At 38.4% G+C, this 13861-nt stretch overlaps 2 protein-coding genes across 3 annotated transcripts; one reads left to right on the top strand and one right to left on the bottom strand.

Annotated features, from left to right (window-relative positions):
* Positions 1 to 1760: 1760 nt before the first annotated feature.
* On the bottom strand, positions 1761 to 3798 carry LOC117629824 (dehydrodolichyl diphosphate synthase 2). 2 transcript variants are annotated; one of them, XM_034362453.1, is made up of 4 exons: positions 3110 to 3798; positions 2926 to 2993; positions 2686 to 2827; positions 1761 to 2375 (listed from the first exon to the last, which is right to left on the bottom strand). In XM_034362453.1, the coding sequence occupies exons 1-4, from the start codon at positions 3551 to 3553 to the stop codon at positions 2304 to 2306; spliced, it is 726 nt and encodes a 241-aa protein (XP_034218344.1). In that variant the 5' UTR covers positions 3554 to 3798; the 3' UTR covers positions 1761 to 2303. The 2 variants fall into 2 exon arrangements, with proteins under 2 accessions (XP_034218344.1, XP_034218343.1); XM_034362452.1 differs by lacking the exon at positions 2686 to 2827.
* Positions 3799 to 8002: 4204 nt separating this feature from the next.
* Positions 8003 to 12711, top strand: LOC117631472 (protein DAMAGED DNA-BINDING 2). Its single transcript, XM_034364636.1, has 11 exons — positions 8003 to 8218; positions 8302 to 8392; positions 8499 to 8626; positions 9339 to 9461; positions 9596 to 9684; positions 9825 to 9945; positions 10584 to 10675; positions 10970 to 11099; positions 11253 to 11501; positions 11588 to 11784; positions 11942 to 12711. The coding sequence occupies exons 1-11, from the start codon at positions 8003 to 8005 to the stop codon at positions 12162 to 12164; spliced, it is 1659 nt and encodes a 552-aa protein (XP_034220527.1). The 3' UTR covers positions 12165 to 12711.
* The last annotated feature ends 1150 nt before the right edge of the window (positions 12712 to 13861 follow it).

Genomic DNA, 13861 nt, shown 5'->3' with positions numbered 1-13861 from the left:
TTGAAAAAACAACCCGTCCACAAGGGGCGGAGGAAAATGTTATATAGCGGTGAGTGGCTGGCAAGAGAAGCAACATATTTTGAAAGATGGAGATGGGGGTATGGTTGGGGCTGGGGCTGGTGGGTAAAACCAAATATTATTTTATTAATTTCAATTTTTATTTTTCCAAATTGTAAAAAAATTTAGATAAATTAAAGGTAATATGAAAGTCAATATATTTAATAAGGATAATCTTAAAAAACAAAAGGTATGTATTAATAACATTATTTTAATATAAAGAAAGTAACACATAGCACGAACAGAAGGGAGAAAGTCCAAAAAAAACATATTAGAGAGAATGTTTTTGTCCCATGAGTTTAACCGTTCCACACTTGAAAAGTCTCCAATTTTGGGACGAAAAATAAAAACTATCTTTATTGTTTAAGTCAAGATTTGGACAGGAACAATAAAATATGGCCCATCTCTTAAAAGTAGTTTTCCTTTGAACACATGCTTAATTTAGTATTTGGGGCCTCTTGTTGTGACATTCAACCTTCAACCACAAATCAGTCGTGGATTGAAGAATTGAGATAAGCCTGCCATTTGCCAGGACATGACCAAAACCAAATCAGTTCTTTACTTGAAGATTGTAGACCATGAACTTTGGATATACCTAAACCAAAGGCAAAATGAATGTTTAATTAACCATCAATATACCTAACCCATGCCAGGCAAAAGGAATCAGATAGAAAGTCAACAACTAACTCTAATATATTATTAACATCCCACCTAATTTGGGGCTGCTATCGACCACATAATTGTTCAAATTTTTAACTTCTAATTCATTTTTCTCATTATTCTTTTCCATTTTCTAAATCCTCGTCTTCCCGTTAATTGGATAAGGTTGCCATATTTGAGTAAATGTTTTGGCCAAATCTAACGGCCATCAGATTCAAACATATGACTACAAACCATCATTAACAAATAAAGTCATAATCAAGAGCCAAATACCTTGGAGCAGAACTAACCTTGTTCTTGTTAATGATCTGCATTTTGCCCTGAAAACATGGTTGTGCAAACCTAGCCAAATGAATCAGCGCAAAGACTGCAGCAATAGAAAACCATGAAACACTCAAGTAGGATGAAGTTGAACCTAAATGACTGCAAAGTGTGGGGCAATATAATCCCATGTATACCATACTCAGGACAGGAACCTCCACGACATTATGCATGAGCTGCTCCTATTCAAAGGCGCCGCTCTGATTACGTATCCATGCTCCGGTCTGGATAATAGAGAACACAACATCCTTCAGAATAAACACTCATCAGGGGACCTGCACTATGCAAATTAGAATGCATCTCTCTTGTGAACAAAGATAGACAAGCACCTGTTTTACAATCAATCAAACAGGAAGCACACAAGTTTGCTTTAATGTGAAGCAATAATTACTTTTAAAACTTAAGATTAAGTAAAATGGACAAGAAAGGAATAGCGAGTACAGAAAACTGTCACTGAGCCTTCTCTTACCATTGAATGAGAGATATTGCTTCACATATGCTTATTGCCCCTGCAGTTAAATATGCCTTCGTGCTATCTGCTATGTAAATGGACAAGCCAGGGTAAAATTAATAAAACCCTTACTGCAGAAGTGCCTGCAAATCTAAATTAATCAGATGAGAGTGAAGATATGCAGAAATAATGAAATTACAGAGCATGAACAATTGATTCTTCGACAAAGATGGCAATGATATACCAAGCATCTAGGCACACGGACATGATATGTGTATGCATAAATATTTTATACAAGTCCGGATGTAGGGGACAGAAGAAATTAGATGCATAAATACTATTCATTACATTTACATCCAGTACTTGATGCTGATATTTACAGAATAGTACAAGCTTTCAGCAAAAAATGTACGATTTAAATTCATGACTTTTGATCACTTATAAATCTCTTCCACCATAACGCCTCTGCCGCTGCTGAAAGGAAATCAAGGCCTCAACAAACTCAGCTTTCCCAAAATCAGGCCAAAGAGCTGATACGAAGAAAAATTCCGTGTAGGCCAACTGCCACAACAAGAAGTTGCTGACTCTGAGTTCTCCACTGGTTCTTATCAGTAGATCAGGGTATGGAAACTCAGTACAGTTAGTTTCCAGTTCTTGTTCAATGAAGCTTTCATTGACATCGTCAACTTTAATAAGGCCATCTTTCACCTTCTGAGAAATATTTTTACATGCTTGCACAATATCATACTTTCCACTGTAGCTCACTGCCACAATCAGGTGGAGTCTAAAGTTGCCTTTCGTTCTATCCCCTGCATCACTTATCAGTTTCTGTAAAGAGTTGGGGAGCTTTGACAAATCCCCAATGACCGAAATTCGAATACCATCCCTGTCAAAACAAAAAGGTAATGATCAGATGTTTTGCAATTACATTGACATTGAGTATGATGAGAGACAAAAAGAAAGATAATATAATATTCACATCCCACAACAACCACTCATCAAAATCTGAAACAATTCTTTCCTTGCTGGCCAATTTTCAGAAAATATTTCCATCAACTATTAACACCTACACCCAGAAAATATACAAATAGAGGCACCAGATTCGAATGAGGAGTTTTAGGTTACAATTTACCATATAGAAATGCACCACTGACCAAAGAAAATGTGCAAAATAAGTCTTTAGAGCTAATACTTACAACTGGCTGCAATCCCCTAGGAAGTAAAAATGGTTTCGAAGCTCTGTAGGGAGCCATGTCCTCCTCTGTGGTTGAATAACTGACCACAAATGGCACAAACTTTCCAATTCCACCACAACCCAACAAAACTATGCAGATTGCTCTTCCACATTAGAGAAAAAAATTCCCTTTACAACAGACAAGAGCAGAAACATAAAGAATTTAAACAAGCAACAATTAATTTGAACATAAATGTGCTACCTTGCAAAACTGTCGATTTCTGAGCTTGTCATCTTCTCGAACAAATTCATCAAAAAATCAACCTCCACCTACACTATAACCAAACCAAATCATTACACAGTTCCACAAAAACTTTTTTAAAAATAATTTTTTCTGCTTTTTCGAACTACAGAAAGTACTCTTTTTTTGCTCTTGGACGACTGACCTGGGGCCGAACCCAATTATCATACGAAAACGCAAAAACAGTAAGAACCCTAATCCCCCATTTCCAGCACAGCTCAACGAGCTCTCTCAACGACCGAGCACCAGCCTCGTGACCTGACCCAGCCGGCAACCCTCTCTGCCTCTCCCACCTCACGTTACCGTCCATGATCACCGCCACGTGCCTCGGCATCAGCTCTCGCTGGAGACCAGCCGGCAAAGGCTCGCCGTCTGGCGGGAAGTCTCCGCGAGGGGCAAATCGGTTATTTGATAACTCTCTGTCCTCTTCCTTGAGAACCACGCCAGCTGTGGCTGCGCGAGGAAGAGAGAGTGAGCTTGAGAGGCGTGGAAGTGATTGGACTGTGGGTGTTTGGAAGCGCGAGGGTCTGGGTTTGAAGGGAGTGATCAGAGCGTTCTCGAATGAAATAGGGAAGCGTAGGGAAAGCATTATCCAGGTTAGGGATTTGATTTAAACTGTGAAGTTCTTGTTCTGCTGCTTCGGCTATGTAGGTCGGCGCCGCAGTGGCTTTGACCGTTCAGGCCTTAGAGACACTCGTACGCATATTCAAAAGCCACAATTGGAGCCAATATTATATGACTACCATAAAGACATGGCAGGCACGTTTGAAATTGACACTGTAAATCGAAAATATTTGGTGTGACACAAACCTGTAGGTGGATCAATCCAGCCGAACCAATCTAACCAACTGATTTGAGTGGCCGGTTTGATTCAGTATTGAAGGGTTAATTTCAATTTCGTACTTTGAATTTTTAATATGTTTGTCCTTTGTTGAGGCCCAAAAAATCCAAGGGGCTAAGCCCAAGATGACTATTGGCCCAATAGGGACAAGTAAGCACAAGAGAATTTATGGAACGAATTAATACGAACTACGGGCCACATGCCACGCCAAGCAAGCACGTGCGGGGAAGACCGAAAACATGCTAACTTTACAAAAAACATGCTCACTCCTATTGAACTCGGCTATGGCCTATGATGATAGGATAAAAATCCAAGCACAAGCATAGGTGTCGGAACCGCCATGCCAACACCAAGATGTGTTACAAGCTTAGGTGGGCCCAAGCCACCAAAATCACCCGGGGCTTGCTTGAACAGATTGTGGTATGGATGGCAACGGGCTTTCATAAAACGCATTGACGAGCCAAGGGAGTGGTAGTTTCGGGTCACTTGGGGGGCCCAAAACTCAAGCCTATTTCTTCGGCCCGAAATGCATGGGTTAGCATGAGAGAAGAGAGAGCATAACCCAATCCCTTAGAAAAAAGATGCAAAGCCTGTTAGAAAAGGCTAAGACAATTAGAAGGCCTAAACATGCTGTTAAAGTGCAATTGGCAAGCTGTTTCCGGCAGCTTGACGAAAAGCCCAGTAGATTGACCAGAATCACATATCACCAATTCAAAGCCTAGGAAAAGAAAAGCCCAGCCCAAACTCTCTGCAAAATATCTGGCCAAGCACGTCTTGTCCCTATCCAAGAGTCAACAGCAACCATCTCAAAAACCAGAGGAAATCCACACGAGTAAGAGGGTTACTCGTTGGGTAAAACGTAGCTCCTTTCCCTCCCATTGTCCTGGCAGCTTGCATAGGAAAGGTTGAGAGAAAAGCAAGCGGCTCTCCACCTCTATGAAGAAGGGCCAGCAAAACCGAGACCTTGTAACCACAAATGGGTTCCTTACCCATATGTCTTGGGCCGATAGGATTCATCAAAGAAGACGAAGTAGGGAAAAACAATGGAAAAAGGGAGGGAACTATGACGAAATTAGAACCCTGAGTGGCTATAAGAGGAGGAATTCTGCTACCCAGAAGAACCAACCCATTTTTTCCAGAGCTCGACCAAGCATTGTCAAGCAGCTGGAAAATCTACTCAAGCCACCCCATCTCCTCCTCCATTCGTTTTCTTCCTCCCTTAGGAAGGAAACCAGCCAAATCTTCCTTTGCTTGCCCTAAACCTCCATCCTCCATAGGAAAATTCATCTCTCTCTCTCAAAATTGCTAAACCTGTGAAAGCCTAGCTCCCATGCCACATGCTCTCCAAGCCAAGCTCTTCTGTAAAATTGGTTAAGTTTGTTTGGGCTATTAGTGAAGGAAGCCTGAGAGTGTTTTCGTAATAGTTTCATCAGACTCTGTGAAAAACACTCTTCCAGGCGCTTGGTTTCGAACCCAGGCACTTGGGGAATTTTGCTCACTTCTCTTCTTACGGCAGCCCAAGCCCCATTCGTCAGGCTGCTGGAACAAAAGGGCCCCAACATCCTTGCACACTTAATTTTAACAATTATATACTTTTTGATTACGCCATTAATTTTATTGTCAAAATTTTTGTTAATTGGCTACGTGAGTCGTGATAGGCCTAGTTCCGCCTATTCGCTTCTTTTGATGCCATTTGAATGGTATTTTCGAATAATTGATGTCTTCCCGTCCAAACCCATCTAACACAAAAAAAATCCCACCGAATCTATTTGACATCAATTGCATGACAATACCCTTCAATTGACATTGAAAAAAGCGAATAGGTGGGACACAAGCCTATCACGTAGGTGATTAACCAAAATTTTGCTGGTGAAGTTAATGCTGGAACTAAATTGCAAAAAATTAATAAGATTATGATACATAATTTTTAAAATTGTGAAGTGCATGGGCAAACATGCCTTAAGAATGAACGTCTAAGGTACTAAATTGAAATTAACCCCATTTAAATTACAAACAAAGTTAAACAATTGAAAATCAAATCATATAGGAATGATTTCGTTTGGTTGTAGTTCTGAATTTGTAAATCGGCCTAACTCGAATTTGATTGGGCACTCATTTATGCTAAAGTTCAATTTTAAAACATGCGATTTTGAACACAAGTGATAATCTAAACTATAAGGCCTCGTTTGATTCGTAAAAAAGATTTTATGGGAAATAATTTTTTATGTCTTTCTCAAGGGATGGGAAATGGAAGATTAATTTCCCATGTTTGGTAATCGTGGGAAAGTAACCAGTAAATACCATATTATTTCCTTTTACATGTTTGGTTTGTGTATGAATATAAATTCCAATTATACCCATATAAAATTAAATTTTTAAAAAATGTATTTAATGCTATATTGTAATTCTAAATTGTTAATATGGACAAAATGTCATGAAAAATGTGCATTTAATGTTGGCTCATTTTACCAAACTTTCTCATGATTAGGAAAACAAAACCCACGGAAGGAGGAGGGCTTCATTTTCCCTCTACTTTCTCATGTGTCAGACAACCATTTATCATGCTTGGACTTATCAACCATGGAAAAGCAATTGATTTTCCATCTCCAAGCCTCAATTCCTATGAACCAAACAGGGCCAAAGGGGAGGAGAGTTTCTCACACACACACCACCAAGATACCATGCGAGTTCAAACTTGAGATTAATGACTGCAAGTCAAGATCCGTTTTCACTTAGTTAGACCCCATTGACACTTTAAAACATGCGATTAAACAAATTAGCGGAATTCACTATTAAGTCAAAATTAATATTGATATTATCTCAAATTCAACCATAAAAATTCAATACATGTTATAGAACTAGAATAATCAGAGAGTATGAGAAGTACCACTAAATATTGGGAGTTGAATTATATTTGCTCTTGTGGTGTTTACACTGACAAAATTTCTTCTCATATAGAACTCACTCTCTCTTTTCTTCTCTGACTCTGACTCTCTTCTCTTCTAATTGGTTGTGTATTTTACAACTTAAGAGGAAACCTATTTATAGGCAATTAGAATGGCCTCTCGTGGATGCATTTTCAACATTCTCTCCCAACATCATAATTTCATCTTTTGACTAATACCCCTTTACTTTATTCACGTGGACTTCACTTCTTACTTTATAACAATACATTATATAAGGCCCAATTTTCCCATTTATATGTAACTCAGAAAGCTTCAATACAATTTATATTGAATCACTCACTCACTCTTCATAATCATAACTTGTATCAAACCACGTGTCCTAACACTTGAAAACTAAAATTTGATATAGGGATGCTGGAAATTAGTTTATGAATACCTCAATTTGGTGTATGATAATTTTGAATCGAGAAATTAGATTCCGGGGAAAATCGTATTATTTCCAAACACAAAATAGTTGACAAATCTCATCGAAAAAATAGTTTGACAAATCATGGAAAACGACAGTGTCTCTCAATCCCCTTGTCCTCTCCTGTCAATCTATTCCCCCTTTTATTTCGATCTTTTCAGGCATTCGTGTCATAAGGACTTCGTTTTATAATTTTTTTATAGTAAATTTAGGTTTTGCCCATAAAAAAACTTTCACTTTTGAAAAAAGCCAAAGTTTTTTCAAAAAAGATAGAAAAACCTCTCAACTTTCAAACTAAAGACATGCAAATGTAAAGGATTCTTTAGGAAATCAAAAAATAAATAAGAGCAATTTTGTCCATTTTGGCTTCTTTTAAAAATTTTCTCTCTCCTTTGATTTTTTTCAAAGTCTCCCTTTTTTTCTCTACATCCAAAAAACAAAACACGGTCTCTCGATCCCCTGGTATGACATGACAGTACACGTGCGAACAAACCAAGCGGCAGATAGTGAGACACGTCTTCTCCCGCCACGCTTTTGTAAGTTCGGATACACCCTTATATTTTAATACAATTTCCATATCATTCTCCTCCCTGGTTGTGTCTGTTCGAAAGTGTAAAAGCTTTCAAAACTCGAGACGCCAATATCTAAATATGGAGGATACTTTAGTAAATTCAACTCTCTCCCGTCTTTCGAAGTTAAAGGTCAGCTTCTGTCCCTTCGCTTCGCCCCCAACTTCTCTCTCTCTCTCTCTCTCATTACTCTCTGGTCCGGTGCTCGTTCCTCTGGTCCCCCTTTTTTCCACCCCAGTACCCTTAACTTCCGAAAATGCCCCCACAAACTAGAAGAATGGCGTTCCCGAAGGTGGTCATTGAGAGAGAAACGGACTCTGAGCAAAGCTCATCCGAAGAAGACGAAGCAGACGTAGAACAAGAGGAAGAGGTAGTGTTGGAGAGCGAAAATGAAGGAAAAGTCGAACAGGCTCTGGATGAAAAGAAGAAAGGGAAAGCTCCCATTACGATTAGTCTGAAGAAAGTTTGCAAAGTAAGGTCCTTTAACATTTTCTACTTCCGTATTGGGTTTTGGGTTTTGGGTATGTTTTGATTTTTTGTTGGTGGTTCATTTAGGTGTGCAAAAAGCCTGGACATGAAGCTGGTTTCAAAGGCGCTACTTACATTGATTGCCCAATGAAACCTTGCTTTCTTTGTAAAATGCCTGGTAATAACTGCTAGAAATTTGTTACTTTATTGGGCTGGTCTAGTTTTTTTTTTCCTCTTTTAAAGTTTAATTCTTTGAATTTCTATGTGGGTTTTGTGAATTAAAGGCCACACTACAGTGGCATGCCCACACCGAGTGGCTACCGAGTATGGGGTCGTCCCAGCACCCCATAAAAGTACCCGGAACGCGTTGGAGTATATGTTTGAACGCCAGATTAGACCTCGTGTTCCTCCAGTAAGCCTTAAGTCAACTATCTGCTTGTGTTTTGTGTTAGCTGAGATTTTATTGGTTTTATAGTTGCAGCATATGGATATGATCCGGAAACTGTGTAGTTTTAATTTTGTTGGATACCGCTTGTCTCTAAAGCAATTGGTGTTACTAGCTCGGTTGAATCCATGACAAGGAACTCTTGGTGCTTTCTTATTGGTTTCGCTTGTGAAATTATAACTATCATGTGAATCAAACGCAAGTGAGCATGTAATGTTTTGGTGATATTATGTTTTTGCATTTGTTTTCATGGAAACTAATTGTATGGCAAAGTTTGTATAATTTAACACTATAGTGAATTATTCGATTTTGGTGCTTGGTTATTGAAATTTGATGTTAACAGTGTTTTGAATTAGCCATGATGCCCCCCTCCTCCTTAGTATATTTAACTTTTTCTTGCAACTTGAAGTGGCTGTTATATCTGTATTGCCCCTATTTTCCTGGTTTCTTGGCATTGTTTCTGTGTATAAAATTTATGCATTTAGAGATTAAATTCCAAGATGAGTAATTTTGTTCTTCATTTTGTTATTGTTATAGATCCTTGGTGTATTTCAGGATCCTCATAAAGTTCGACCATTGATTTGTATATATTTTATTTCTGGGATACTATACTGTCTTGTTTTGGGCATTCTCTGTTGCCATTGGTGTATTTGTTATAGTTTCTATTTTCTTCTGATAGATCAAGCCAGCATTTGTGATCCCAGATCAAGTAAGTTGTGCAGTTATCAGATATCACAGTAGACGGGTAACTAGCTTGGAGTTCCATCCAACAAAAAATAACATTCTTTTATCTGGGGATAAGGTAAGTCTCGCATATAGTTTGCATTGTGACTTGATTTAGGTTTATTTTACTCAAGAGTGTGATTGGTTGATGATGGTTAACCCTGGCACTCCCTCCCTCTATCTCTCTGTCCTTCTTTTTGCTTTGTTGTAAAGAAAGGACAACTTGGAGTCTGGGATTTTGTCAAAGTACACGAAAAGATTGTTTATGGAAATGTACACTCATGTATACTCAACAATATGAAGTGAGTTCTCTACCTGGATATGAATTTATATATGCACATTTGTAAATGTAGAATATCTGTTTGCATGCACATGCATATACTAATTTATGTTGATTTTATTGTTTACTTATTCAAAATTTTCTGCGTTAAAATTCTTGCAGGTTTAAACCTGCAAGTGATGATACAGTCTATGCTGCATCCTCAGATGGAACTATTAGTTGCACTGATTTGGAGACTGGAATTTCAGTATCTCTGATGAACCTTAACCCTGATGGATGGCAGGTAATCATTTTTTAAACAATTTTCTCGCTGTTAATGATGTACATCAAGGAGGAGTGTCTGAGCTTCTATAACCTGGTGTTTTTGGAAATCCAAAAAAGTTTGAAGGATGCCTACCTTAGTTAATAGTTTTGATATACATACATAACTTTGTTTTTTCTCGAATTGTCGCATCCTTGTGTCTGTTGCCTGATTTGAAAAGTTTGTTGTACCAATATTCATCTTAGTGCTTAACTACCTTAGCTGCAATGATCATGCCCATATGTAAATGTTTTCTTTTGGGCTAATTGTTTGTTACTTCGAGGTTGATATTTGATGATTGTTGAGTCTATTGCTCAATTGGATAAATTTCTTGTACATGTACAAATGTTGATGCTAGTATTTGCTATTATTATTGTTATTATTGTTATTATTGTTATAATAATTATTATTATTTAGGAGTAGTAGCAGGAGTAATATCATTATTTTTATTATTATCAGTATTGCGACAGCTTATTTTCCTTATACAGACTACAAGGATAATAGAAAATATTGAGGTCTAGCTTGTGTTTGGTGAACATAGGAGGAAGACTAACTTATTTTTGCATCAATTTTTTCAATTTAATTTGGTAGAATGAATTATATATGCGACCTGCCTGTAGGGGCAAAACAGCTGGAGGATGCTTTATGGCATGGATATCAATGCAGAAAAAGGTGCTGTGCTTGTTGCTGATAACTTCGGTTTTCTGTACTTGTAAGTACTGTTTTTGTTTATCTTATGTTCTTAATTAAGATAAAGAGATATACAATCACATAATAAAGAGAAAGCAACTAATGAACTGTTTAGTTTGTTGGTACAGCGATCCATCGTTTAACATGTGTTTCCATTCTTTCCCTATCCTCTGTCTGAAGTTGTAGTTTTTTGTCCAGCAACCATAATAGTTATATTCGTTCCATAGATCATTTGGTAAGATATGAGGTGCTTCCTTTGCTTTCTTCTAGGGGTTGGTTGATATATTGTTTGGTTATTGATTTATTTTGTGGTTAGGGTTGATACTCGCTCCAATGACCCAACTGGGAAGCCAATTTTGATCCATAAGAAAGGTAGCAAAGTTGTTGGACTCCACTGCAATCCTGTTCAACCAGACCTTCTCCTGAGTTGCGGAAATGATCACTTCGTAAGCTTGTTGATTGAATTAATTATTTGAATTATTTATGGACTGATTGGTTGTCTGGCTTTCTCTTCAGCCTAAATACATGCGTTTCCTGTCTGTTTTCTCCCATATGGTAAAATATATAAGACTTCAAGTGACATGGTTTCTACTCCTTAGGCTCGAATATGGGACATTCGTCACATCGAAGCTGGTTCTTCCATTTATGACCTTGCGCACAGCCGTGTTGTTAACTCTGCATATTTTTCTCCAGTGTCTGGCAGCAAAATTCTTAGCACTTCACAGGACAACCGTCTTCGTATATGGGACTCCATATTTGGCAATATGGATTCACCAAGCCGAGAGATTGTACACAGTCATGACTTTAATCGCCATCTGACTGCTTTCAAAGCTGAATGGGATCCAAGGGTGCATATTTCGGCTTGAATTATTTATCTTTTGCCCTAAGTTCTTTTGTTTCATGTTTAGGATATCTAATATGCCTTTCGGTTCAGGACTCGTCGGAGTCCCTTGCAGTTATTGGTCGTTATATAAGTGAGAACTATGACGGAGCTGCCTTGCATCCCATTGATTTTATAGACGTCAGCACAGGACAACTAGTTGCTGAGGTCATGGATCCAAACATCACTACAATCAGTCCAGTGAACAAGCTACATCCGCGTGATGATGTTTTGGCATCTGGTAGTTCAAGGTCTGAGCACTGTTACGCTCGTCACTAATATAACTTGGAGTTTGTTCAGTTTAACAACCGAGGATCTTTCTTTTATGGTTGTATAGGAAATTAGTTTCTGTTAAAATGTATATTACCAAACTTGGAATTCCCTACAGTAACCATGTTACTTGTTCAGGTCACTTTTCATTTGGAAGCCGAAGGAGAAGTGCGAGCCGGTGGAACAGAAGGATGAAGGGAAGATTGTTATTTGTGCTGGAGCTGAGAAGAAGCGGAACCGGAAGCTTGGGGATGGAAGTGATGATTCTGATGATGACAAGTTCCGCCCCAAGGGCAAGAATTTAAAGTCCAAAAAATCTGCTTCGAAATCAAGTCAATATACTATTAAGGTTAAACGCTGATCTCACAAGAACGTAGTCTGATATCTAATGGTGCAGAAATTTTGTTTTTGAGGTGGTGTTGAGGTTTTTCATCCGCCAAGCCTGTACAGATATACCAACGTGTTCACCCCTCCTAGTGTTTCTTCGACATAGCATTACTAGTGTTTTAACATCTCACTGCTTTTGTAAACACCTTAGAAGGTGAATGACTGGGAGGAGAAGTTCTTTTGTCCATGAAGGTCTTATGCGACCCTCTCTCACGGTCTGGTGGACCATGTTTGCGGGTCCCACCTCACTGTGAGAGGGGGCTGTAGGACATGTCCCATACAAGATGTTTTCTTTCTGGAGGACCTACAATCTATATTGTTGTATTGTGTCGCTGCTCAAGATCCTTTTGCGTTGTATTATTATGGCAAGCAGGTTTGTATTCCACCTTCTGGTTATTCATGTTTAGATTGTAGTAATTTACCTGGCTGTGGAGGGCAGATGGTGATTGATTATTGTCAAGAACTGCTAAATTGGCTGGTTTTTCTTCAAATAGAAAAAAAAAAAAAACAATCTTTTGACTGGTGGTGTGTTTGTTGATGTTTAGCTTTAAAAATGCTGCAAAAATTTGCATTGGCTTTTTCACTCTTGCTTGCTACTTATTGGTGGTCCCCAAAGAAATGTGATATTGTGCTTTATAACTTGGAAACCGAGAGGGCACAAAAGTGAGCTCAACTTAGAGCAACTCCACCAGTTGCCCCTTGCCATGGCAAGATTAGCCCTAGGGCAGCCACTATTCACGTGAATAGTGGCTGCCCTAGTGCCCTCCAGCAAAATGTGTTTCCAGCAGTTAGGGGCTTGCCATGGCAATTACTATTCATTTTTTTTGTTTTTTTCACAATTTTGTTTACTTAAATAATTAATTTGGATAATATTTTCGGATAAGATTTTTGGGTTCCTACGTGTCAATACTATTCATCTCGGATAAGATTTTCGGTTTCAAATTTCAGATAAATTTCAAATTTCAGATACATTTCAAAATTCAAATTTCAGATAAATTCAAAATGTCAAATTTCAGATACATTTCGGAATTCAAATTTCAGATAAATTTGAAATCTGAAATTTCATTTGAATTTCAAATTTCAGATAAGATTTTCACCCTCTAAGATTGCGCCACGTGTCATATCTATCTGTGTACATTTTTCTATAAAATCAGAGGTTCAGCTCATACCTCCCACACCAGTTCTTCTCTACATTTCCATTTCTCAAATTTTAGATTTCATTCTCCATTCTCAATGGCAGACATGGAAGAGATTTTGGAGAGGCAAGAGAGAGAAACTAGAGAGAGAATGCGTAGACACATATGAAATTAACAATACCATCTACCAGATCGGGTATTATCTTGCTGATGGCATATACCCGAGGTGGACAACATTTGTGAAAACAATTCCACATCCCCGATCCCATAAGCAAAAATTTTTTGCTCGCTATCAAGAGGGGTACAGAAAAGATGTTGAGAGGTGTTTTGGTATCCTCCAAGCTAGGTGGGCTATTATCAGGGGCGCGGCACGTCTATTTGACGAGGAGGTGCTTAGGAGTATAATGATGACTTGTATCATCCTCCACAACATGATTGTGGAAGATGAATATGATTACGATGCTGATGACGTGTATGAACCAAATCCCATGGACACGGCCCTAACACGAATTTATGAAAAACCAGTGGGGCCAAA

The sequence above is a fragment of the Prunus dulcis genome, chromosome 6 (assembly GCF_902201215.1).
Source record: "Prunus dulcis chromosome 6, ALMONDv2, whole genome shotgun sequence".
Taxonomy (NCBI): domain Eukaryota; kingdom Viridiplantae; phylum Streptophyta; class Magnoliopsida; order Rosales; family Rosaceae; genus Prunus; species Prunus dulcis.
The sequence above is the reverse complement of the archived record's forward strand: the minus strand, read 5'-3'. Positions and strand labels throughout refer to the sequence as shown.

Excerpts from the sequence above, each read along its gene's own strand:
- LOC117631472 (XM_034364636.1), top strand. The coding sequence starts at position 8,003 with ATGCCCCCACAAACTAGAAGAATGGCGTTCCCGAAGGTGGTCATTGAG. Across the intron at positions 8,627-9,338 it reads TTAGACCTCGTGTTCCTCCA|ATCAAGCCAGCATTTGTGAT; the intron begins GTAAGCCTTAAG and ends TTCTTCTGATAG. Across the intron at positions 11,785-11,941 it reads TTGGCATCTGGTAGTTCAAG|GTCACTTTTCATTTGGAAGC; the intron begins GTCTGAGCACTG and ends TTACTTGTTCAG.
- LOC117629824 (XM_034362452.1), bottom strand. The coding sequence starts at position 3,553 with ATGCTTTCCCTACGCTTCCCTATTTCATTCGAGAACGCTCTGATCACT. Across the intron at positions 2,994-3,109 it reads ATAATTGGGTTCGGCCCCAG|GTGGAGGTTGATTTTTTGAT; the intron begins GTCAGTCGTCCA and ends GTTATAGTGTAG. Across the intron at positions 2,376-2,925 it reads GAAATCGACAGTTTTGCAAG|GGATGGTATTCGAATTTCGG; the intron begins GTAGCACATTTA and ends TTGTTTTGACAG.